The sequence below is a fragment of the Erithacus rubecula genome (genome assembly GCF_903797595.1).
Source record: "Erithacus rubecula genome assembly, chromosome: Z".
Lineage (NCBI taxonomy): Eukaryota > Metazoa > Chordata > Aves > Passeriformes > Muscicapidae > Erithacus > Erithacus rubecula.
The window spans coordinates 8,243,147-8,269,937 of NC_136661.1; the positions used below are offsets into that span (position 1 = coordinate 8,243,147).

General features: G+C 39.0%; 1 protein-coding gene across 2 annotated transcripts in view; it reads right to left on the reverse strand.

Moving 5' to 3' along the window:
• Window positions 1–7,724: 7,724 nt before the first annotated feature.
• Window positions 7,725–26,791, reverse strand: part of ZNF366 (zinc finger protein 366) — a 33,103-nt gene continuing 14,036 nt past the window's right edge. The window contains exons 1-6 of one of the 2 annotated variants that reach the window (XM_079330030.1): window positions 25,725–25,851; window positions 22,332–22,468; window positions 19,896–21,224; window positions 17,659–17,850; window positions 11,869–12,043; window positions 7,725–9,950 (exon numbers count right to left, since the gene is read on the reverse strand). In XM_079330030.1, coding sequence (XP_079186156.1) covers window positions 9,415–9,950; window positions 11,869–12,043; window positions 17,659–17,850; window positions 19,896–21,194 — 2,202 coding nt within the window. In that variant the 5' untranslated portion in view covers window positions 21,195–21,224; window positions 22,332–22,468; window positions 25,725–25,851 and the 3' untranslated portion in view covers window positions 7,725–9,414. Of the gene's footprint in view, window positions 9,951–11,868; window positions 12,044–17,658; window positions 17,851–19,895; window positions 21,225–22,331; window positions 22,469–25,724; window positions 25,852–26,791 lie in introns of those variants that run through there. The other variant, XM_079330031.1, reaches the window with a different exon arrangement.

Genomic DNA, 26,791 nt, shown 5'->3' on the forward strand with positions numbered 1-26,791 from the left:
AGATCACCCCTGAGTCTCCTTTTCTCCAGGCTGAACACCCCCAGCTCCCTCAGCTGTTCCTCACAGGGTTTGTGTTCCAGCCCCTCACCAGCCTTGTTCCCTCCTCTGGACACACTCAAGGGTCTCAAGGTCCTTCCTAAACTGAGGGGCCAGAACTGGACACAGCACTCGAGGTGTGACCTCACCAGTGCTGGGTGCAGGGGAGGAATGACCTCCCTGCTCCTGCTGGCCACACTGTTCCTGACACAGGCCAGGGGCCATTGGCCTGCTTGGCCACCAGGGCACACGGCTGGCTCAGGGTCAGCCAGCTGTGCCAGTGCCCCCAGGTCCCTTTCTGCCTGGGCACTTCTACAGAAGATGGCAGATAATTTTTGGTGAGCAGATCTTCAACTGTACAACAAACTCACATATGTGGAAAAGCAAGTGTAGGTTTGCTGACCATGCAACTTTATAAAGCTGTTGCATATGAATGATAGGAACCGGATGAGATCACTCTTAATAATCTGATTGTAGGATTTTATGGTTGCTGTCAATCCAAAGGGATTTTTGTTTTCATTTGTCTTTGAAAAAATTCACATATGGAAATTGATGCATTATGAATATACTCTGGTTGACTGGACTGTTAATTCATGAGATCTAAAAATAAAAACGAGATTAACAATTCTGACTGCTCCATGCAAATCTGTATGTTCTGACTGTGTGCTCTTACTCACAGACTCACTCTTCAATCTGAAAAGTGCAAACCCTGAAACAATTTTTTAGGATTAACCTAAATTTATTAAATTTAATCTAAAATTGATTAAATCTTTATTTTGCTTAGTAGTAAGGACTGTTGTACTGAACTCCATTGTCTCTTGAAAATGTTAAGTGCACCTGTGCCAGTTTGTCTGCTCATCCATCACACTGGACTGTTCTTTTTTCTTTCAAGTATTTAATAAGAAAATTATAGAAATGGCTTTGCAGCAGTGTTCTCAGAGATCATCCTGATCTCTTAGAATCCCTTGTACAAAGGTGATTGCTGGTCTAAGCACTAGGCTTCTAAGGAGTTAATAAAAAGTAAAATGAAAAGAGAAGAAACTCTTCTTTTAAATAAAAAAAGAGCAGAAGAATAAGAAAATGTATTTTGCTGTTTTGCCACTATCTGTCAAAAACATATGCAATTAATCTTTCATACTCCTCTACATGCATAATAGGATCCACACAAAAATTGGCTCTACATGAAATGCGCAATTAAAGCCCTAGAATAAAATAAATCTGTAAGTATCCAACAGGAATGAGTAGCATTCCTGTGGCATGGTTTAATGCTGTACAGGTATTGGATCTGCAGGTACAAGTCAGGTAGGAAGACCACTGATGTCACTGCTGAAGTCAGGAATGTCAGTGGATGTCCTCAACAGATGTTCATTAGCGAACTGGGTACAACTATTTAGAATATTTCTGTCATACAGCTGCATGTTATGGAAGAGTGGCAGCACAAGCATGCCTCATCCCCTTCAGAGTGAAAATAGACAGGTTTGCTTAACCTGGGGATAATATATTTAAAATGAAGTAGCCACAGCGTGAGGGGTGCATTTGCACCACATCCTGATCCATTCTGCCAGCTGGCTGGGGGTGGCTCCTCCCACAGAGAGCTGTAACAAACATGTATGAGCCACTGTGATCGTGAGCAGCCCCACGCTTTTCTGTAAGAAATATTTCCATGGAATTAGTTTTGCTGGTGTCTACTCTTGTCTGTTCATACAATCCTTTTAGAACCTGCTATGTAGCAGCTTCAACAAAAACTCCAATTAGGGAATGGCTTTAAATTCTTTCTACCAAAGTAAGGTCAAGCTTCCAGGCAGTGTCTGCATGCATGTTTATCACACCTATATAATTTTGGACCTCTCTGATCTTGGTGCTTCTCTCACAGACCTCCAGGACATATTGCACTAGACACAACACTGTTTCAATTTTTAGTGTAACTTTCTTCACAGGGAGACTTCACCACTGTTGTCAGTTATCATTATATTTATATTGCTGGCTAATTTTATAACCTGGTTTTGAAAAATCATCTTGGCCTTTGAAAAACTAGGAAAAAATAATGATTTACTGTTTCCAGAAAAGGCTTATAATTTGGGAAGAAATTCTATAAAGAATAAAGCAGCTTACAGAATTCCCTTGCAACATATCACTCTGTATTGAAAAATACTCTTTTGGGTTTATCTCTGCCACTTATCGTGTATAACTGTATTTCTTCAAGAGACATTTATGTGACATCTCCCCTGACATTTTGACAGTTCCTATCTCCATTAATTTCATAATAGTTCTCCACAAGGTAGAAGTACCTTTCTAGCTTTCACACAACTCCATCATTGTCAGTTTTACAGCAACCCATTTTTCAGTTGGCTAATTAGTGTCTTGAACATAATTTATTCCTCAGTGATTTTCCCTTCAGAAGTGTAAGAGTATTTAAGTACTGAAAAAAGTGCAGTATGATCAGAGAATCCCAGCTCCAAAAACACAAGCTAACATTCTCCGCTGATGTAAATTGATAGAGGTGTTTTGAATAAGGTGTTCCCACTACAAGAAAAATGTCAGTACAGGAAATAATTCAGTAAAGAGAAAGTCTGGCTTCACCCAAATTAAATCATTTTTGTGATGGGATAGATGTAAAGTATTTTTTCAGAAAGGCAAATCAAAATGATAGGACATCAGAACACTTATTCATAATGTATCTGTTCTCTGTTCAGCTGTACTTTCATTACAGGCAATCATTAGGAAAATTTATGCTGCATGATTCATCATATAGCATACATCACCATATCACACATTATAACACAAAGAAGCAGCATTAGCTGTGTGTTTCATCATTGCTGAAATTACTGACATTCTGCTTGTATTTTTACATCAGATTTTCGCTTTATGAACCAGTGGGCAAATACATGTAGATGTATGACCTACATGAGCCTAACAGTGTAATAATGGGACAGACAAATTCGATAAGAGGGTGTGTACTAATTTAGCTGTTACCTTTAGATACTCTAGGCCTTTCAACACGTCACTACTATCACAGAAATGCCCCCCCCCAACTCCCCAGAGCATTTGAGAGGCTCTCTTTCTCTTCTACTTAATTTCTGATAGTTTGAAAATGTAAGTGAAAACTTAAGTGAACGTGGCTCAGTTTTGAACCAAGTTGAAGAGGAAGTTTGTGAAAAATACCAAACATGTTTTTCTAAATGGTATTTTGTGACTGACAAATGAGAAACTTTGAGATTCAGTGATACTGAGTCACATGGGAATGAACTAGGTCACTCTTCAACATATCCTCATCCTACTCATGCTGAGGTAGTCTATAATCCTAATAGTGGTTGCTACCTACATTCAAAGCATCAGGGAAAACAAAAGGAAAAGGGGAAGAAAACAAAGGCTTAGTCCTGAGGTTTTCTTAGCCTTCAGCATGTATTTCTAGTGTTTACATAAGCCTTCTTCCACTTTTTGAGGCATATACTTCAGAGAATTAGGAATGGAATGTCTGTCTTTATTATTCGTTATCTTACAGCAAATATTCCAGTTGCTTTCTCTGAGTTCAAAAAGTTTGAAATGCTCTCTGTGAAGTCTGATGATACCAATTCAATCAGGATCTCATTCAAACAAACAAATTCAAGAGGTTAATTAATATTTAAAAGTGACTTTTCCTTTAGAAAAAGTAACTAAGTAATTAATTCTTTTATTCCTATCTTCTGCTTATTCCTCAATAATGGTATTTCTATTTTCTTAACTTCAATATTACAGTACATGTTTTTTGCCTTTCTTTTTACATGATGCAGTTCTTTGAAAAAATCCCTAAGAGAAAGATCTTTCTCTTTTAGCCTGTCTGAAGCCATACAAACACTGTAATCACTCCAGAGAACTTTTTATGTCCTCCATGTGGTCTGCAATAATAAAATTATCTCTCTGCCTTAGAGAACCTGGCAGCTCTTCTGCTCTTGTATTCTAGCTAGTCCTCCATCACTGATTTAGCCTTCCCTTTACAAATACCACTTTTCAGTGGTGTTCAGTGAAGAATGACTTTGTCAGAACAAACCCATGTATTTGCCATATAAAATTCCTAGAATGCCAAGAACTCCATATCTATTTCAATACAAAGTACAGCAGCTTCTCCAGTATATATTTATTTGCTTAAATTAATACAATACATCATACATGCTTTTGGTATTGAGACAGTCAGAAACTAAAGATCCATGTATAGTTGGTTCACTTCATGAACTGTGGGTTTAAATAGGAACTCCATGTTCTGCGTGAAATAAATATGCAACTCATTATTTGCAAAATCTGTTAGGAGTACAAAATGTTAGCTAGGTTACATCTTGTTCAGCTAAGCAGACATGACATTTTCAAAATGGTTAATAATTATTAAAACTTCTAGGAATAATAAATACGGTACTTATATTACTTCTTAACTGTACAGTCAGAACAGCAGAGTCCAGCAGCACCATATGAAGAGAGAAATCAAAGAATAGGAAGTAGACAGAGATGTAAAAAGGTGAGTGCAGTAGCATTACTTGGTCTTTCCAGTAATTTGTCTTACAGGAGACAGCACAGGATAAACTCTAATTATGAAATTATCATAAAGTATTTTACCCTTTTAGCTTCTGAACACAGAGCACCTGTCTTTGCTGCCACAAACTGAAGGCTGTCTGGCAGCCAGGAAGACCCAGTTCCACGAGGAGATGGCTGAGTCCTTGTGGCCAGACTGAAAACACCTCATTCCAAGGCTTCACTTTCCCTGTAAAGGGAAAGTTGTCTATCTTAACCCTTAAACTTTACCAGCCCAGATGGTGGCTTTTCCTTCACCTACTCTGTGCTCCAAAATGTCTTGCAGAACTCTCCCTGCTACCCTTAACATCAGAAAAGCCTCTGACTTAACCAACCACATGCCTTCACTTGCCAGACTCATTATGGTAATGCAAATTTATCTTTCCTCAGTCTGACTTTTGGAAGCATTTCAGCTGCAAGTTTGTAGCCATTCTTACTTGCTGTCATGCTCTCCAAAATGATGAAACAAGGCTGCATAAACAATGCAGGGAAATTGTATAAATGTGGTCTTATACAGAGGTGGTGAAGACTGGGTTTTAGTTTCATGTGTCCCCATAAACTGAAAACCCAAATAAAAGTGAATAATAGTAAGATAAAGACCTTTTTTTTCCACAACATAACTAGAAGATGATAGAAAAACCTGTATTAGGAATGAGAAAAAGAAAAAAATATATCCCCCAATGTCCAGGACACAGGCAATATACCTGTCGGACTTCTGAGCCTCTACACAAGGCAAAATAAGGAAGCTAATCCCTTGAAAATTACAAATGGGAAATAGCTTCGTTATGAGAGCAAATTTCTATAAAGCATTTTCAAAGCTATTAAAAAGCAAAGGCTGTTACTGTCTGTTCCCAAAGCGGTGCCAATGTAAATAGTGTGAAAATAACTTACGTTTGAAAAGCAAGGTGCTTTACAATGGAGGCTGTTATTTCATTTTTAATTTGCCCCTTGAGGCCTCTCTGTAACAAGTGTCTTAAGACCCATCTGCATAATGTTCTAGAGTAGGGAAGACTGTCATCAATCTCCTAACAACTTAACTTGAGTCACTTGGCACTGCCTTTTTACCTCAGTAATATTTTTGTTTGTAATTTCTCTTATTGATAATTTACAGTTTTAAATGAGTTTTTAACTGTTCCAACATGAATTAGACTTGTGTGTTTGAGAATTAGCTTAGTGTGACTTTGTGACTGAGCAGAATCTTAAAGTATCATTGTAAAGAAATACTCTGTTTTCTAGAAAAATGTGATGAAATGGGGTTCATATTATGAATTGCTTGCAAATAGTATTGCCATTCTGGGACTTTTTTCCATCTGTCTGTATGTGGTTGTCAGGTGCTTCTGCTCCAATGAGAACTGCACCTGTAGAAGTGGGTAAATTGACTGCAGTGTGGTTGAAGGAGATTGGATTAACCATTTAGAAAGTTCAGAACTGTCTGCAGTGATTTCCTTTCCTAAGGACACATCTGACACATTCTCATACAACGCCAGTAAGGAAATTCTGGACTGCATGCTTCCAATAGACATAATTTTTGCAGTCACAGAATCACATAATCAGAAGTATTTAGGTAAGAAAAGACCTCTAAAATAATTAAGTCCAACCTTTGACCAATCACCACCTGCTTATATAGACTAAGTGCCACATCCAGTCATTTCTTGAACACCTCCAGGGATGTTGTGTGGGTTGCTGCCTTTTTCTGGACATGCTCCAGAACCTCAATGTCTTTCTTGGAGTGAAAGGCCAAAACTGAACACAGTATTTGAGGTGTGGCCTCACCAACGCTGAGTAAAGAGGGACAGGAATCCCTGCCCTGCTCCTGCTGGCCACACTATGCTGGAACAGGCCAGGATGCCATTGGCCTTCTTGGCCACCTGGGCACTGCTGGATCATGTTCAGCTGCTCTCAGCAGCACCCCCAGGTCCTTTTCCTGTGGCAGCTTTGCAGCCACTCTGCCCCAGCCTGTGGCACTGCCTGGGGTTGTTGTGACCCAAGGGCAGGACCCAGCACTGGCCTTGTTGAGCCTCACACCACTGGCCCTGGGCCAAGAAGCTGCAAATGACTGAAGGGCTCCCCATCCTCTCATCCAGATGACTAATAAAGATATTAAACAGGGCTGGGCACAGTACTGAGCCCTGGGGAGCACCACTGGTGACTGCTGCCAGCTGCAATGAACTCCATTAACCACCACGCTCTGGGGCCGGCCAGACACAGGTTTTTACCAAGATGAAGGGCTCATCTGCCCAGGCCATGAGCTACCAGCTTTTCAAGAAGGACATAGTACCAAAGGCTTTGCTGAAGCCCAGATAGAATATTTCCTTTTATATTAGTGGCTGGGAGCTAAACTCTGCTGAAAACGTCTCCTCTGCTTACCTTGTCTGGACAGCAATTAATATATAATACTTGGTTTCTTGTTAAGGATTGTCTAGCTGTCCCATAGCACTCTCCAATCAATAGACAAGACTTTGCAAAGGAAAGGCTGTGTACTTTCCTGCTTTACACACACAGGAATGAAGGATTTGCTGAATTCCACCCACCTGCATGATCACCTTTCTAGAAATTGCAAAGATTCCTGATTTCTCGCTTGTTCTTCTTATCATGGAAACTAATACATCTGGAAAGGTGACCTTGAACCATGTACAGCTGGAAACTACACCACCAAGAGGGAGAGAATTCTAAGAGTTAGTGACTCCCAGCTCTTGGCTGTGTACATGCTCCAATGGGAGGGTTTGTCTGGCAGAGACAAGCAAGTGCCAAGAAGTTAACTGAAGGAATTGCTGCTGTTTCTCAGGGACCATCTTCTAGACCATGCTGAATTTCTACCTACCCCTATACTCTAAGAGAAAATATAGTTATACTCGTTATTCTGAAAATTTTCTATTTTTTTTTTCTTGACTGCAATGTCTTCCTGGAAAGAAAGATGGATCTTTCTTCAGTGGGCATTTTCTTATAGCTAAAGCAAGGAAGAGGAATGTTTGATGGAACAGTTCATTCCTGAAGAAACATGACTCTATACCTCTAAAATACACCTCACTTTCAACAACTTTTTTAATTCTAGGTTTAAAGTGACCTGCCTTCCAGTTCAATTTGGCATAACATTTTTATTTTAAAAAAATATGCGCATCAGACATAGAGTTAATTTAGAAGAGTCACCTGGATGTTACTCTTTTTTTGTCAACAGCTTTTTCTGCATGAGCTTCCACATGTGTTATGCCCCATTTGAGCCTTGAAAAAGGAAAGCACTGCCTGCAGCCTTGGACTGCACAAATCTAGTTTTATATGAGGAATAAGGACTTTGCCCTATGAAGGCTGATTAACTGGTGAGGATCATAAATTTGAAAGGTGTGTGTTTTCTTATAGAGGCAGAGAGCTGCAACTACACGACTTGTCTGAGCAAGCCATAAGTAGATGACTATGTTTAATTATAACTTGATATATAGAGAGCATGGTTGCAATGCATTTCAAATCAAGAACTTGGCAGGTAAGTGAAAAAGGTAGTAATATCTGGAAGAGATTGACCATATTCATGGATTTTAACCTTTTGAGCTGAGATGTCCATAGGACAAAGGACAAATTTTATGATTAATTAAATTTTTATTTCCACATAAGCAATAGCATGGTGCAGGGCTGCTTTTTGTCTTTCTTGAACATGCAAGAACTAACATGCTGTTCAAAGTATTAATGCAATTAATTAAAGTTTAATGGAATATGCTTTTTCCATGTTTGTTATAAACTTAAAACTGGATGAGAATCTGAGGGTGAAAAACTGAGTTGGGCTCCATAAAAACAGCATGAATGAAATTTGTCAGAAAGGCCCTCAGCTTACTGCTCGATTTGTGTTTGTTTAATAAGAGATTTCTGAACCAAATAAGAGAAAGGTTTCCTCTGTGAGGTACTGTTTCTTCTGTAAGGGTGATTTTCACCTTCTGAAACAAAAATTGATCAGATCTATATATTTCAAATTTATTCTTACTAGTCATGATAAACTGAAGAGAAAAATGGGAAAGCTGCATAATTCTTTCAATTAAATGACTCATACTATGTTATGTGTAACTATGGAAAGATTCTGAATGCTGCATGCTGATGTTGCCCAGTAAATTGGTCTAAGCAGGCAGTAGAACAAGATGACAACACAATCTATGCTGTTACACTTCAAGAATTTCTGAAAACTCCCATACTGTTTGAAACACAGCAAAGCACAAACATTCCTTGTGCCAGAGGGCTAGCTTTTGTAATAAATTCCAGTCCTTTCAAAGCCTTACAGAAATTTACTGCCTCACAAGACATTAGTATTTCTTATTAATTTGTTTCCCATTTGTCATTGTAGGTAATTGAACTAAGAGTCACTTCAGTAAATCAGAGTATTTGGACTGTATTAGTTCTGAATGTTGGCAGCATTTTCATGCATGCCATTTTTAATAGTACTCTGGCTTAAAATGTGAAATACTTTGTGTTTTCAGATATTTTTGAGGCATATGGTTAGAAGTGTTCATATATATTATTCATAGATAATAAATCAGTTGATAAAGTATGTTGCTTTCTGCTAAGTAGAAAATTGCTTGTATCTATCCCCATATAGTAGGAAGTAAACTTCTGTACCCAACCCATTGTCTGTTATACATTGAATGGATAAATATAAAAGTGTTATTTTTCAATATCTCTTTCATTTCTTGACGATCTTGAACTGCTTTATTCTTGCAATGTATGTGTTTTACCCTAAATTATTTTCAATAGTTTGGCTTATTTATTTCTAAATACTATTACAGACTTCCAGGCTTTAGTAGCTTACAATTCATGTTAAAATCTATCTGGTTGCCATTTTCCAGCTGTTTTCAAATGTTCATTTTAAATGCCTATAAGCATTGTTTGTTTTTCCATTTTCCTTTCCAGCAATTCTTTCAAACTTTTGTTCCTGTGCTTGAAATACAAGTAATCAGAGAGAGAGTGACCAAGTCTGGCCTTTTCAAAGGATCTAAAGCTGAGATGTTCTTTGTTGTTTGCAAGCTCTCCCTCTCCACATCTCTCCTCTTTGTCTGAATTTCCTATTCTCTTCCCCAGTCCTCCCTCACTTAGCACCTCCTCCTTCTCATTGCAGTAGGACTCCCTGAAGTCCTTCATCACGCACTCAGGTTTGCCAGAGAGATCTTGAGCCATGTACAGCTTGTTGTCATCGTGATGATACGTGGCAGGGCTGTACTGCTCTGCCTCGTAGCAGTTGTCTTCCTCTTCCTCCTGGCATGAGCTTCCCTTGGCACTCTCACCATCAGAATGAAATGAGATTCCCTTCCCTTGGCTTTTCTGGGAAAGATCAAATGGCTCTTCCTGTTCCAAGCTTCTCAAGACATTTGTCTGGGACAGAGAAATCCTTCCTCTTCCAAAACCTTGTAGTGGTTTGAGGGGAGGAGAAAAGGAAAAATTATATATAAGAAATTCTTGATACGTGGCTAAAAACAAAATCTGAGGTGTCTTTGTATTTCATATTTTACCTCTGTCTTCCATCCAACTATCTCCAAGTACTTCATTGTTTACATCTCATGGCATCTCCTTTGAGATTCTACAAAAAGCAATGCTAATGCATACACTTCACAGCCAGGTTAGGACACACAAAACATTGTTTTGTACAGCCAGTCTCTAGATGATGCAGCTGGGAAGTAAAGTGAGGTGTTCTGGCCTTTTGTAAACTGAACCTACTCACTTCCTCCTTCCTATTCTTAAAAAAAAAAAAAACCAAAACCAAAAAACACTTGGTTCTAAAGGATCACAGTCCATAACCCAAATCCCAGGTTTTGTATATTATTTTTCAGAGGAATGAAAGAGACTAAATGCATGGTAATGTATTTGTTCTATGGACACTGGGGCTCAAAGTTAATACTTTAAAAATGAAAAGACAACAGTCTCAGCTGCCTATGAGTCTCCTTAATTTCCCCCCTTTCTTTCACTGAGGAACAATCAACTGAAAAACTCTGTGCACTAGATAGTGCTTCAGCTTGAGGAAATAACTATTAACAAATGATGATTTTGAGCAGTGTGTATAAATACACAACTAATCCTGGATCTGGTTTGTCTTAGTATTTGTCAGTGTCTCCCTCCTTGCTAGAAATTCAGATTATCAAAGAAGCATGTGTGGACTCTAATATACTCCAATCATCATCAGGATATATATATATATCTAAAAGAATTTTGATGCTGCAGGCACAGGCCAGTTTCATGAAAGACTAGTGACAATACAAGGCGAGGATTTCACCCGATAGGAAATACTTATGAAAGTCACTATTTTACTTGCTTTTGGCTTTTGTTTTTTTTATTTTCTGCTCAGTAATTGAATCCAGTTCCTAAAGTATCTATGCAGTCTCACTAGATAGCAGATGTTATTTTGCTACAAGGTGTATTTGTTAAGAGGATTCATAAATAGGTGTTGGGCCACACAAATTTTCTTATATCTGATAAGCCTCAAGGGCCGCAGAATCTCTGTACCATGAAAAGCTCTTGGGCAATCCCCAGTTATGAGCAACTGTCTAACTAGCATGTTGCTGTAGGAGATTTGCAGAATAAACACTTATTAGCCATTAGGATCTTCCTAGATTTTACACCAAATGTCATTAGAGTAAGTGTTTTACATTTATGCTAAGCTGCCCTAAAGCTTGAATACGAGGAGCATCAAGAAATCTTGCCCATTGAGGAATTATTTATCTGCAAAATCTTAAATAACATATATTGGATACCCAAGTCCTTAAAAAATTCTCCCTAATTCCCCCACTTCTTTAGATAGCATTGTTCTGTGTACACTCACAAGGATGACTTCAGGAAGTATATATGGTAGGTGGCAGACTGGAAATGTTTTGCAGGATGCCCTCAGTAGTCAAAAAATCCTTATACTCTGATATTTATATTTTGAGGAATATCCCCTCTTTTCCATGTGCTTCCTTGTAAATGGGCTCTTGAGCCTATGGCCTTCATCTGACACGAGCTATGCCAATACAGTACAGAATGACCAAGGCTCCTAGATGTAGACCCATTGAGGATTCCATCCCTGTTCCAGACTGGAATCCAATAAGCAGTGAGAAAGGACCATGAATGTTCCAGGTTTTCTTTTTCTGTCAGTTTAGGATTAATTTATGATTTACTTAGGACATACAACACTATAGTTATGTAGCTATATAAAATCTTCACAGGCTTATGGGATTCTATCTAGTCTTGGATCTTTGGCACAAGTTTGTGGATCTGTAGTACCCAACCCGTTTGTGTTTACTGATAGCATATTCAGATCTCACAGAGAATTATCTTGCTGAAAATTATTACCTTGAGAGTGAAATCCTCTTTCCATGACACCATGTTTGACTTTCATGTGCCTGGTTAGGTTCCCCTTCAAGGTGAATTTGCTGGGACAGTAGAGGCACTTAAATGGCTTACTATCTGAGTGCAAGTGCATGTGTCCCATTAAATTGTGCATTCTGTTAAACTCCTTTCCACACAGCTGTAAAAATGGTAAAAATGAAAATTATTAGTTTGAAGCAGTACTTTCAAGGACAACATATTTAAAGGAAATATGCATTTCTGAAGTTAAAAAGTTGCATTCCTCAACTTAAACCCTGGCAGGTTTTGGCTGCAATGTTCTTTTCAAAGTTCTAGGCAAAAATTCTACAGGCAAAAATATATGGTTGAGTACCTAAGATATTCTGAATTGCTGACATTTTTTAATATTGGTGACCAGCACATATAGTCAAGGATTCCCAAAAAGTAGTCAATGTTGTTGTAAACAGGGGAAATACTTAAGAGAGTAATCTGGAAGACTCTTAACTCTAATTCAAAGTACAAGTTTCTGCCCTGGTGAATATTCCATTTGTAGTTTATGCATGTGGCCTTTAACTAAGAACAATGTCAGGCAGAAATGGAATTATAAAATTAAACCAATTATGGGTTTCTGTGAAACAGTCAGCAGAATATTACTTCTCTTTAAATGGAAATTAAATTACTACACATTTTGCCTAAATTTAGAAAAAACAATTCCTTGTTTTTCTTTGTTTCTTGCTCACTCCTTTTTTTCCTGTTTCTTTCATCATTTGCTTATCAACTCTTGTGTTTTTGTGTCTCTGCAATTTAAACAGTCATGAGGCTGCAAGAATGACTCAGCTTTCCCTGAAGTGTGTTCCTGCCAGCTCAAGCCATTGATCGTGCAATTTTCCTTTGGATGGAACAATAAGGATGAGTTTTATTCATTGTTGTTTATTTAGATGGGTCCTTTTATAGTCTGGACTCTTATGTATTCTTAAGACATGAGAGTTTGGCATCACTATTATAGGCATTCAGTCTTACTTGTCTTCTGGTCTTTCCTTATCAGGATTTATAATTTTATTCACATTCAAGTGGTCATTTCCATCCTCCACAAACTTCTGTGTTTGCTTTCTACTTTTTTTCCTGACTTTTTTACCCTTAGATTTTAATTTTTTAGCATTACTCTTGTTACTATATGAACCAGAGTCACCATTACTGAGTAACTGAAACCTTCATCTAGCAGAGTAACCATCTGGCAGGCAATTACTAAATAGAAATTACCAAGAGTCCACCAGATTATTTTGTATAATATGAATTACAATTTTATTTATTTGGGTACTACAGAAGAACTGATCCAAAACTTGTAGATGTAAATTCAGAAAGTCATCATATGGAATATCTGGATGAAATGCAGATAGTGAAAGGACCCTCAGAGAAATTTTTATGCTTTATGTTTTAAGCCCTCTCTTGAAGGAAAATTGAATCAGTTCAGTAATACAAAAATCAGCAGGTGTACTGTGTTGAAATAAAAACCAGAGCTGAGTCATTGCTGCAAAAAGAAAGAGTCTGAAAACATTCAATTGCTTTTCAAAAAACTATTTGCTTCAGCTGCATATGTACCCTTTTGTGGTTTTCTGTCTGTGATTTTTACTAAAATGAAAACTCTGGCAAATATATTTATCAGCAAAGTGTTAGACAAGACAGTTCATGATAAAAAAAGAATACCCACTGAAAGTGAATAATTAATTTTTAAAAGTAAGGTAGCTGTTTGCAAGAGCCATCCATCCACTGAGGAAAAATACTGCCTTCTTCACATTCAAAGAAACTTAATATGCAGGATTATTTACACTCAGAGAAATGATGGAACCACAAAATAGCTTTGACAGTGCTGGGAGGAAACAGACTCTCATCTACTGAGAGAACTAATGAGCACAGAAAATTTGCAATGAGTAACAGCAACCAATTGTATCTTGACAGCTTCTGGAACAACCTGTCAATATTACTCCTGCTACAAGAATGTCAACAATAATATCTCTCTAACACCTCTTTGCTGAAGGCTTCTGGTTATCTGTTTGTATTGTGGCTGACATATGTTATCACCAGGAGTTGCTTTTCTATAGCTGGGTCTTCTCTGTCTGAACTGGTAAACAAGGAAAATCATGTTGAGTAGATGAGTGGCTTCAGTACTTCATGAAAACCCTCATCTTTATAAGGTCTTGATTAAAATTGATTTAGGAGTAGCATTTAGCTGCTTTCTGTTAAGGTGATATTTGTTTTTCTTTTTCATGCTGAAAAGACAGGGGCTTAGTAAAAATCCAGTTCTTTACAGCATAAATGTTCTGTGTCTCTGAATAAAGTTGACAGGCTTTCCATTTCCTGGAGTCAAGCACATCTTAGAGATGTGTAATGTATTCTTGTCCTGAAATCTCCTCTGGGGACATGAGGAAATGGTACTAGAGTGCAGAGGTGTGGCAGGAAAATTAAAGAAATGCAGATAGGAAAATTGTTTTTCTGAATGATGAGTCTCTGTGGCATAACCTCTGTTTTACTGGTCATTTCAAAAAGGCATGAGACACCTTTCAGATGAATACCTGTGATCCAGATGTAAAAGAAAGTAGGTTTCTCACTGGTATGCTAGAAGTCTGCAACTCAAATCTAGCTGGAGTACACAGCTAACACTCAGCAAAGAGCCTGAGTCTGCAGATCAAACTAGAAGATTGTACAAGATTTTCTTTCTCTCTGACATGGCAGGCTTGTGAGCACTGATGAGCAGAGTGTGGAAGATGACCCTGAAACAGCTGCATGGGAGGAGCTCCAGCAGAACCCACCACAGTGCACGGTGCACTCAGGGAGACGAGAAGTTTGCAGGAAAACTTGGGATATCAGGAGCAGCATGGTTTACTTGCAGACTTGCTGTTAGGCTGTCTATTTTACACAGAATAAAAATAAAAAACTCAAGTCTTGAAGAGAACATCTCAGCTGCAAGTCTGCTGAACAGACTTTGTTGCACTGGCTGGTGAAATGGAATTCAGTATAGTTTGCTAGAAAAGACTACATTAGTTCAACCCTAGATTTTGTCCTCCTAAGACAGCACATGAAGTATCATCCTTCTAGATTTTGTCACCTGTTTTATTTCTTCTCGAAGGACTTCTCTCTCACATTTTCTTTGACTTTGACTCCTGTTTTAAATGCACATTTTTAGATGGTGGGGGGGGGTTGAAAGCGGTGTTCAAAACATCTGTTGCAGTTATTTGTCTGGCCTGAAGAAAAATCCATTGCATTCTTTATTGGAGATCTGAAACATTGATTACTTCAGCACTAAAATCAACAGTAAATTTCATGCAGCCTTTGTCTATAAGTCCAAATTAGTACTGTTGCATCAGTTGGTGGAATATCTTTGTAACTCTTCAGGTTTTTTTCTTAAACAGAAATAAAAAAGGCAAATGGGCTCAGGCCTTTAAATGCTACAGAAAACTTGACTCTTCCTAAGAAAATCAAACAGAGATGCAGGCTGCAGCTGGATGAGGAAACAGAAGGGACAACTATTTGCTACTCCCTCACTTTTGATACTATGTGCTTAGCTGTGATTAGACACATAGGAAAGCTCATGTTTTCTTTTGCTGTGAGAAAAAGGTAAAGAAAACCATTGCATGTGGTGAAGTATAAAGGCTACTGCTGTGCTCTCTTTCCCTTGCATTCTTCTTCTATTTTTTTTTTTCTCTTCATAAGAAGGGTGTTCCTTTCCTCAAAGAAAGAAGGAGAGGGAGAATGACTGTAAACTGTCCAAAAGGACCGTGAGAAAACAGGAAGCTTTGAAAAGTACAAGAGAAAGCAAGATGAAATCTATTTGCAGGCGGTTCCCCGGGGACATGTGAGCCATTGTTAAGCAGGCTGTTCATACAGCTATATCCTTCCTTCTGCTGAGGAGGAGCTTGGTGCCAAAAGGCTGCTATCTGGTCATTGCCTTAACCCTCCAAGTACCAGCCAGAAATATTTGCTTTCAAGAGTCTTTGAGAGCTCTGTCAGAGAGGTAATGTCAGGATGTTCCTAATGCAAAAAAGCAATTCCTGATTCTGCCTCTGCTTATTGTTTCAGTCTTCACTGTCAGGGGCACTGATGTTGATTCATAACCCTTCAGCCATATGAGAAACAGATTCACTGTGCTTACTTGTTTCTTTCCTCAGAGGAACACTGGGTGGGGACAGAAAAGTAAAAAAATAAGAAAAACAGGTGTTCCTGTAGAGCTTTTGTTGCTGTCTGGAAAACATACTGGTGATACTCTGTTTCCCAGTTCCAGCTGTTGCCCTCTCCAACTTTCAATAGTTTATCATCCTCAAACACTGAGCTGGACTCAGCCTTCCAGCTAATCTGCACGTACCCAAAACATCATGTGGATCCACATACTGCACCCACAAAATCTGATCCAAAAATTGAGTTTCTTATCTGAAGTTTGGGGAGTCAGAGGAGGATGTTCTCAAAGAATGAAAATCTCCAGCAGACCTGACATTTTACACCCTAAGAATTTCAGCAAAATAAATTATTTTATCAACATTGAATAATGTAAGCACTACTATACAAAATATTATTTTCATAAAACATGAATTAAAACAAAATGCTGAACTTGAAAGGCTTTGCCCCTAGTTTTTCAAAGTAAAATTTTTTGTAGTTAACAAAGCAAAATTAGTCAGAAGGATTAATTTTGGCATTTTCTTACTAAAACTAATACTGAATATCATATATTCCTATGGCATTTTAAAATTCTACATTTTTTCAAGAAAAATAATTCCATTTAAAATTTTTCATCCATCTCTGCTTCTTCATGAGGTATTTATTTTAAGAAAATATTCAACTACATAAAGATGGAGGATGAAAGAGGTCTAGAAATTGCTTCCAAATCAATCTTCAATTACTCATGCATAATAATACAGGTAATATTCTACACTCTATATGTGTAGCCATCTTAGAACAAATTAAAGTGGAGAAAAAAATCTACAGTCTTTCACTTCACAAGGTATGGCTGCAGTAATGAACCAGACAGGCAGCAAAAGAACTTATGTAGCATCCAATACTGAATAACAATATAGATATGAATAATTAATAAGGAATCTATTGGAAGTAAACAGGGTCAATAAAGTCCTAAAGGTTTATGGGGAGGGTGGAATAAAGGGAATACCAGCCTCCAGTGCTGGGGGGAAGCAGCAAATTCAAATTTTCACAGGATTGTAGAAAGGCCAGGGGGATCTCAGAGGCTGTTTTGTTAGCTTACTGGTATCCTGCCCTGAATTTCAGTCTGCTAATTACACTTGGCCCATTCAAATCCCTTCTGCAGTTTTATTTTGCTGTGGCTTTTTCTGACTCCTTTCTTGAACTGTTGCATAGCATCACTGTGTGAAGTTGTGGCTGCTGCTTTTCCATGATCCTCTGCAGGGTGCATTGATTTCTGTTTTGTCAGTGTTTCAAGCATAATACTAAGTGCTTAAGCTTCTGTTTGGATGGTTGTACTAAACAAATGTCAGATATGTTTATTGTCCTCAAACATCTGAGACACTTAATCACAGGGCAAAAAACCCCAAAACTATGTGAGGATGAATGTTGATGAAGGCAAAGAGAGTAAACCACAGGTATTTACATCCATTATTTTGTGTTACTTAAGCAGAATCTGGATAAAGAAAGAAAATCGGAATAGTTTATGCTAATTTTTGAACAGCAACTGCAGTATGTGTTAGCAGGGTTTTTTTCTGATTCTACCATATCACAAGGCAATAATATCAGAGAAATGTACTGTAGATTAATGTCTCTGCCACCAAATGCTCTTACCTTGCATTTAAAGGGTTTAACATCAGAGTGAACAATCATGTGGGCCTTGAGAGTCTGCTTTTGCACAAAGCTCTTGAAGCACAAATGGCATTGATAGGCTCTGATATTGGTGTGGATCAGGACATGTCGCTTCATATTGGCCAGCAGGGTAAATTCCCGGCCACAAATTCCACATTTGTGCTCTTTCACCCCCTGAAAGAAAAGAAAAATTCTGTAGATGGAAAAATTTCTTGATAATTTGTCAGTACAACAACTTATGTATTATTCATTCTGCTTTAGCAGAGTTGATAATAAATAATTTAATTTTTAACATTTTTCAAGGTACTTATGTATTTTCTCCTGACAGATTCCTGCAATCTTCTGAGAAACAGAGAAGTAAAACAAAATGTAAGCTTAATGAAAAAATGAAGTCTGTTTACAAATCAATCAGACATAGTCAGTGTCAGAGCTTCCCTTTCCTTCTCTGATGCTTAATTAAAGTATTGATCAAATGTATAAAATTACTGACCGAGAATAAAAGCCCACAAGTTAGAAGACTAAAGCAATGTTTGCCTTTAATAATTAAATGTGACTGGATTATGAAAAGCCCTATTTTAAAGAAAATCACAAAAACAATCTGAAGTAACTGAGAGTAGTCAAGCAGTATCACCAAATAAGATTATGCATCTTACATTTATTGCAGAAAGAAAAAATCTGTTCATTCTTAGTGGGATTTTCAGTAACCATAATGGAATGATTTAATTTTATATGAGGTTTATAGAACATTTCTATCACTTTTTATGCCATCCACTCAATTTACTGCTGCATAATTCAATATTCTTACTCACACCTGTGTGGTCTGTCAGGTTCTCAAAAGTGATTTAGATACTATGAAAATCAAAGAATTTGGTATTAAACAGCTTAAAAGTTTCACTTGCTGAAGGTAATAAGGATTTACTAGTGAGGTGCTGAGAGCAATTACTCCTTCCACAGGCCTTCTTTAAAAAGATGTGAAATGACTGTCAGTGGTTTTCACAGTTAATTACAAAGGTAAAAATGAACATCACCAGCAGTTTCAAGTGCCTGCTCATCTGATATGAGACTGCATTTAGTCAGCTAAATACTATAAATTATATTCACAGCTGAATCCACCTGTGGCTGTCGACAAAGAAGCAGAAGGCCTCTGAGGGCTATGGGGCATTTCATTTCCTGTGACAAAAAAAACCCTACCAAGTCTTCAAGTAGTGGAATCTTGCATGGTAAATCCAAAGACCAGGGAATCTCCAGAAAGAACAGAAATTATAAGCATGAAGCAGAAAATAAAAAGCAAATGTGGAAGTAGAGGTTGTCTGGTTTACAAAGAATACGTGACTGTAAGACTCAAATGCTGTAGCTTTCCATATTTTTAATGTTTTTCATTAAATATGCCAAAATTCAAATGTTAAAAATATGAAAATCTGGAAGCAAGCTTTTATTTAAGTGAAAGGTTTTGATTTGTCTTATTAGTTTTGTAGAAGTGAGTAGTCAATTTCAGAGCGTCTTGAATAGAACAATTACATTTTTCCTATTTTTGAAAGCAGTATTTTGGGAAATGTTCCAAAGCTTTTTCCTACCCTAAGCTGACCCTGCTGTCACCACTCTAGGCAGTGGCAAGACTGCCACTTGATATGAATTGGCTGTGATTATGATCCTGTTTGTCCATTTCTATTAAGTGGTATCCTGGATAACATATGCACAAAGGGGATTTTTTCTTAGGGTTATTTAGTTTTTTAAATGTCTCATTATAATGATTCTTCAAAATCTGATGAGTAATAACCCTTTTTTTTTTTTTTTCTGCAGTCCACTACAAACCCATGTACTTCCTAATTAAGGGAACAAAGTATCAGAACTGGCTCTCAATAAAAAAAAAGAAAAATTAAAATTTCAGGATGGGGGTGGTTATACAGCCCTGCAACATTTTACAGAAGTTCATTCCAAAAAGAAAACCCCAAGAAACAGAGACTTGTGAATCCAGTTTGGGGAAGTGATGCAGGAGGTTTAATTGAATTCCTGCTTATAACCAAGTTGGGTTTGTGTGTGCTTTCTTCAGTGACATATGGCAGATACGAGTGCCAGCAATGCTGGGCTTTCTGCATAAGCCCCTGCAGCTGGTAAGACACCACCTTTCTGAGGAGGTACCTATATGTATATATGTATCTTATCTTTAGTAGGCTGTAATGCTTGTGCTACGTTCAGGAACAAGGTGAGAGCTGCCTTACCTTGTGGGTCAGGGAGTGCTGCTTCAGGTGGTGGGGCTGCACAAACTCCATGCCGCATTCAGTGCAGATGTACGGGCGGATGTCTTTGTGCTTCATCATGTGGTTTTGCAGCTGGCTTGGGTACTGGAAGGTCTTGTCACATTCAGTGCAGTTGTACTGTATAGGGCCACGGTGGGTGGTTAGGTGTCTCTTCAGCTGTGCCAGAGTTGGAAAGTCCAGACCACACTCCACACAAATGTTCTCTCGTCCACTCTCGTGCTTAGACTCATGTGCTTTCAGCTCACTGGGGTAGGCAAAACCCCTGCCACAGATCCTGCAGTTGTAAGGTTTGATGTCACTGTGTTGCATCATGTGTCTCTTAAGGTGGCTGGTTTGAGTGAAAGCCTTGTGGCACACCTGGCACTTATGTGGCCGAGTGCCCTGGTGTGTCAACATATGCGTGTGCAAGTGGCTCAGCTGCTTGAAAAGCTTGCCACACCGGGTACAGGCGTGTGGTTTAATGCCACTGTGACCCAAGATGTGGGTGACCAAATTGTACTTGGATGTATAGGACTTCTCACACATGGGACATTGCCAGCGTTTCTGTTCACCCCCCACATCAACATAGTAGCTGTCATCTATCTGAAGGTTGACATCTACTCTTTCCACCTTCTGTTTGTTTTCACCACTTTCTCTTCCTTCAGCCCTCCTAAAGGGTGGTTCTGGAGGTCTTTTCATTTGAAAAGGGTTCCTGAAATGAAAGTTTGGTGGTACAATGAAAGGAAACATTAAGCCAGGGTGGACTTTAGGATAATAAGGGTAAGGAGCCTGCATGAATGCTGGGCCGCTGGGCCATGCCATGTTAGGCTTCACTGGTTCTTGCTTAATGGGCTTGGCTCCAAAGTGCTCCAGAGTTCTGTAGAACTGAAAACCAAAGTTGCAGAGGTCAATCATCTGGGAGCTGTACTTGGGCTGAGCTGGCTGTTGGAACACCAAGGGGAGACTGGAAGAGCCTACATCATTGTGGTCTTCAGGTCTATCTGGTGATGATGAGGAATCCTCAAGGGTGATGGGAGGAGGCATTTTTGTTGGCATGCTCTTGCGTTTACGAGACCCTCCTTCCAAGGACCCCGGGAATGTTTCCATGTTTTCAAGAGGAGGAGGACCATAGCGGAAATGAGAGAGGCGTGCCCTGAATTCTTCATCAAATTGAGTTGTTTTGTGTGGCTTTGTAACGGGGCTGAGTGGCTGCAGGCAGCGAGAGAAGGGAGAGGCTCGGGTATTGTCCACATTAAAACTTGTTTCTTCGTTCTTCATCATATTCAGTTTTCTTCTCTGTGGCCAAAATCCCTTAAATAAGCAAAAGAAACACAAATCTGTTTATTTATTCCTGTTTTTCTGGATTTAACATACTATTGACCATTTTATTATTTTGAAGGATGCAGGGTTTTTTACATAAATACAACTAAGGATTTCTTAGGTCCATATAAGACAAAGGCCTTTTAAACAAGAATTAAATATGTAAGCTAAAAGCAAAAAGCTCTTCCTGCAGCAGATTTGACCCACACAATATTTTTGCAACATAAGCATTCTGTACTGTGACACACTGCTTCACAGATGAATCAGTATGGCGATGTTCCTGCCTAACTGAATTCAGTCAGTCTGTTTGTGGGCAAAATTCTGTCCTTGGCTGTGCATGAACAGGCTCTAGAAATTGGCGGTGCATCTAAAGGATATGGCAATACAAACAATTATGTGCACATTTGTTATGGTTGTGACATGAAAAGCCAAAGCCAAAAAATGTTAAACTTCTTTGTATCATTAACATGTGCTGCTGTGAGAGAAAACAATGGCCAAGTGATCTAAGGACACTGTGTACCATCAGGTTTTGCGCCATGTTTCCTGGCTGCTCGCACTTTGTATTGTAATAAGAAGGCGGAGATTAATTTATTTTCTTTGTTATAATCACAGAGATATTTGCCTGGCAGATCTGGGGGAGGAAAGACATTTGACAACTCTCCAAATTATATTCAGTTTAATAGACTTTATCTAAGGTTTTTTTTTGTTTGTTTATTTGTTCCTAAACAGGTGGGCAAAAGTACCACTATAAAACTAAATAAAGAACTTTAATGTCAACAAACCCCCTGGGACTCTAGAGTAACTAACACCTAAAAATGTTCTGAGCATATCTGATGGCACAATGTGATGAGGCACACTAATAATTTTCTCCTGGCAAAATTTTGTGTTCCACTGATCATATGGGGACCTTCATCAGAATTGTGTTCATCTAAAACATTGGTAATAAATTTTGTAAATAAGGTTGCTACCTTTTCCCTTGTCCTTCTAGAATCATAGAATCAGAAAATTTTACTTAGAAAAGACTTTTAAGATCATCAAATCCAGTATTAATGCTGAATCCACCAAAAAAATCTACATGTAAGTACCACATCTACATACCTTTTAAATACCTCCAAGGATGGAGACTCGATCACTTCTGTAGGCAGCCTGGTTCAGTTCTTGACCACCTTTTCTGTGAAGAGCTTTTTTCCCTAGAACAACTTGAGGCCATTTCCTCTTGTCCTGTCACTTGTTACCTGGGAGAAGGGGTAAATACCCACCTGATTACAACTTCCTTTCAGGCAGCTGTAGAGTGATAATGATACCCTGAAGTTCATTTTCTCCAGGCTAAACAACCCCAGCTCCCTCATTACAGGACTTGTGCTCCAGAGCCTTCACCAGCTCCACTGCCCTTCTCTGGACATGCTCCAGAACCTCAACATCTTTCTTGGACTGAGGGACTCAAAACTGGACACAGCATTGGAAGTGTGGCCTCACCAATGCTGAGTAAAGAGGGACAGGAATCCCTGCCCTGCTCCTGCTGGCCACACTATTGCAGGAACAGGCCAGGATGCCATTGCCCTTCTTGGCCACCTGGGCACTGCTGGCTCATGTTCAGCTGCTCTCAGCAGCACCCCCAGGTCCTTTTCCTGTGGCAGCTTTGCAGCCACTCTGCCCCAGCCTGTGGCACTGCCTGGGGTTGTTGTGACCCAAGGGCAGGACCCAGCACTGGCCTTGTTGAGCCTCACACCACTGGCCCTGGGCCATGATCCAGCCTGCCCAGATCCCTCTGCAGAGCCTTCCTGCCCTCCAGCACATCAACACTCCCACCCAGCCTGGAATCATCCACAAACTCAGCCAGGGTACACTTGGTGCCCACATTCATCAATAAAGATATTGAACAAAACCGGCCCCAGTACTAAGCCCTGGGGAACACCACTGGTGACCATCTGCCAGCTGGATGTAAGTTCATTCATTATCACTCTCTGGGACAGGGCATTTTTTTACATGGGAAACAGTGCAACCATGAAGCCATGAGTTGTCTGTTTCTCCAAGAGAATTCTGTGGGAAATGCTGTGAGAAGATTTGCTGAAGCCTAGGAAGACAGAATACATAGCTTTTCCTTCTTGCACTAAGAAAGTCATAGAAGGGGTTCCTGCTGGGGAAGTAGGACTTGCCTCTCATGAACCCATGCTGGCTGAGGCTGATCCCCAGCCGAGATGTTCTTTATGTGCTGTGTGATGGCACTCAGGATGAGCTGCTCCACAACCCTGATTCCAACCCTTCTTACAGGTGAGAGTCAACCTCCAGTCGATTGGGACCTCCTCAGATATTCAGGAGTGCTGGTAAATTATGGAAAGTAGCCTGGTGAGCACTTTCACCAGTTCCCTTGGTGCCCTTGGGTGGATCCCTTCAGTCACACAGACTTGTGCATGTGTAAGTGTTGTAGCAGGTTGCTGACTACTTCCTCTTGGGTTATGGGGGCTTCATTTGGTTCCCTGTCTCTGTCTCCAGCTCAGAGGCCTGAGTACCCTGAGAACAACTGGTCTGACTATGTGAGACTGAAGCAAAGAAGGCACAAAGTACCTCAGCCTTTTCTTCACCATTTGGCACTAAGTTTCATACGACATCCTACAAAGAATGACGATTTTCCTTGGCTTGCTTTTTAATGTGAATGTATATATAGAAACTTTCTGTGTTATTTTTTGTGGCAGTAGCTGGATTAAGTTCAAGCTGGGCTTTGGGCTCTCCAGTTTTCTCTCTGCATAAGTTTGTAACATCCTTGTAGCCCTCCTGAGAGATGCACTTATATGAATGTGTGTGTTTGTGTGCATGACCAAAGATTGGGTTGGAAAACTAGACACATTTTCCCTCTATCATCTGTGACATGTTGATTCTATTTATACCATCATTCTTGGAAATTCTGGGTGGAGAGCATGAAGGTGAGTGAAGCACTAAATACACTTCTATTTCTATTTCAGGAAACTCCATGCTGGATAAGCTTTCATCTAAAGATAGATGAAAGCACATCTCTGTGACCTAGTTAGGCCATGGGCAAGAGAAGGCATCTTAAAAAACTTTCTGCAAACAGATTGTTTTCTTCTAATAGTGTAGACTGAGTAATTATCTTTAAGATAAAAGTGTGAAGCTAAAAGCTCAGTGACAAAACTCTAAGATGGAAAGTTTAGACAAAAGGATCAAACAACTCACAAAGAAGGAAGATTAACTGAAGGAAAAATTGAAGGATATCTAAACTTATGACTCAAAACCCACATTGGATAGAGGAAAAAGATAAAATAATTGCTTACGACTTGGTCAAGTATCTCATAATTATACCACAATATTACTTTCAGTCACTAGTGCACTGACTGGAAATAGTGCATATCTACGCCACATCAATTCAAGTAATCATGGGATATCCTGATTTTGAAGGCACCCACAGGATCATCCAAGTCCAACTCCTGGCTCTGCAAAGGGCACTCTGAAGCATTACACCATGTACCTGAGAGTTGTCCAAATGCTTCTTTAACTCTGTCAGTCTTGGTGCTTTGACCACTTCCCTTCCCTGGGAGCCTCATCCAGGGCTGGACCACCATCTGAGTGAAATACTTTTCTTTGGTATTCAAACCAAATGTCTTCTGTCTCTGTGTGAGGCTGTTTCCTCAGTTCCTGTCACTGGTCACCAGAGTGAAGAGATTGGTACCTGCCCTCCCTCTTCCCATCATGAGGACGTTGTGAACTGCAATGAGGTCTCCCCTCAGTCTCCTCTGCTCCAGACTGAACTGGACAAAGGACCGCAGCTACTCCTCTTATGGCATCTCCTCAAGGTCCTTCACTGTCTTCATTTATATCCTCCATATAATGTGGTACCCAAAACTGCACACTGTGTCTGCGTGTGTGCATACATGTATATGCAATATTTGTGTACATGTTCCACCAGAGAGAATTTTTACTGGGTATTCACCCTAAGGTTTCCTCATCACCCTAGCTTCCTGGTCAAAACAAAGAGCAGTTAGATCTCGAAAGCTCTTTGGGAATGAAGGTTTGGCTTATTAAAAAATGAGAAGGGGAAGAGAATCCCCTGAATACTGAAAAAATTTCAACTTTCCAAAAGGAAAAAAAATGCTTTTAAGAATCCTTTTTAGCAAAATAAACTCATGCAGTTTGAACAAAATGCTTATAGATCAAAATCTTCCCTACAAAGTATGTGCCTCAAACATCTTTCAACTTTGTGTCTCACTTTTCTCCAGCAAGAAGGGTATAAAATCCTTTAGAAAGCCCATAGCAATTGAGGACCCAGCTATGTTATTTGCTGCTCTTGCTGGATTATTAAAATGCTGCCAAAAGTACACAGAAATGACAGTGAGCTGTTTCTAACTGTTCTCTTGTTTCTTGGCTGCCAGTTGCTCCCTTCTTCCACAGAGTTTTCTGCAAAGTTTCACTCTTTTTTGAACACAGAGCTGCAGAACTCCTTGAAATTACTAGAAAAAGCATTTTCCTTGCACTACTGACCTTTGACTGCTTTCACTGAGCATATGCACTTGTTCCACTGGTCACAGCCACAGGCACCACAGGACCAAGCCTACAAAGGAAAGTGCTTAGAGTCAGTGACCAGCACAATCAGAAACATGCTGTATAAGAGGACTTAAAAGGAAAGGGGAGGTCTAAATGTGGATCAACTTTTTGGTTTTGGGACATACACACACACATATACATACATATATATATATATATATATATATATATACAGACACACATTATTTATTTCCTCTTTCATACTGGTGGCATAGCCTTGCTGATTTGAATGGAGGCATGATCTTAACTATGTCCAGGACTTAATTCCACAAAAGCGTGAGTTCTGAGGAAGCAGAGAAGAGACAACAGGTTTGACCCCAATGCAAAATATACTTAGGGAACAGTCCCTTGTTCTTTAAATAACTTCAGCAGACAACATCAAAGATTCAGTACACGACAACAGTACTCTTTTTCTACTTTGCTCCAGAGTAGCAGATGTCCTTTTGATATTCAACAAAAAATAAAGCAGAGAGGGAGTTTGAATTTAAATTTTTGGCATTATTTTAATGTTAATTTTTATTTAAATTTTTTTTAATTCAAATGTCAACCAGGGGCTTTTTCTGTTTCTTCTTATATAAGAACTTTAAAACTCCTTTCTTTCTGCAGAACTTATTATTTAAAATGTAGTGCTATGTAGTGTGATTCTAGAAATTGGATGGTCGTTGAAAATTCTAGCTTTAATCAGTAATACATAAGCTACTAGGTTTTGAAAAATTGGACTGGAAACTCACTGAAACAGATTTCCATTATATATTGGTCCTTAAACAAAAGAAGCCCCAATAAACTGGGCACTCCAGAACTAAAGTCAGTTTCTGTAGAAGAGATAATCATCTCAAATTTTATTTCTTTATGTAAATGGAAATACAGTATTTTGAAGAATAAGACCGAGAATTAACTATTCCTGCCCTTTCAAAACATGAAAAAAAAGTTATAGTGACTTGATATAGTTGTGTAGGAATTTCTGAAATAGAATATCTCTGCAGCAGCTAACAATCTTGTTAACT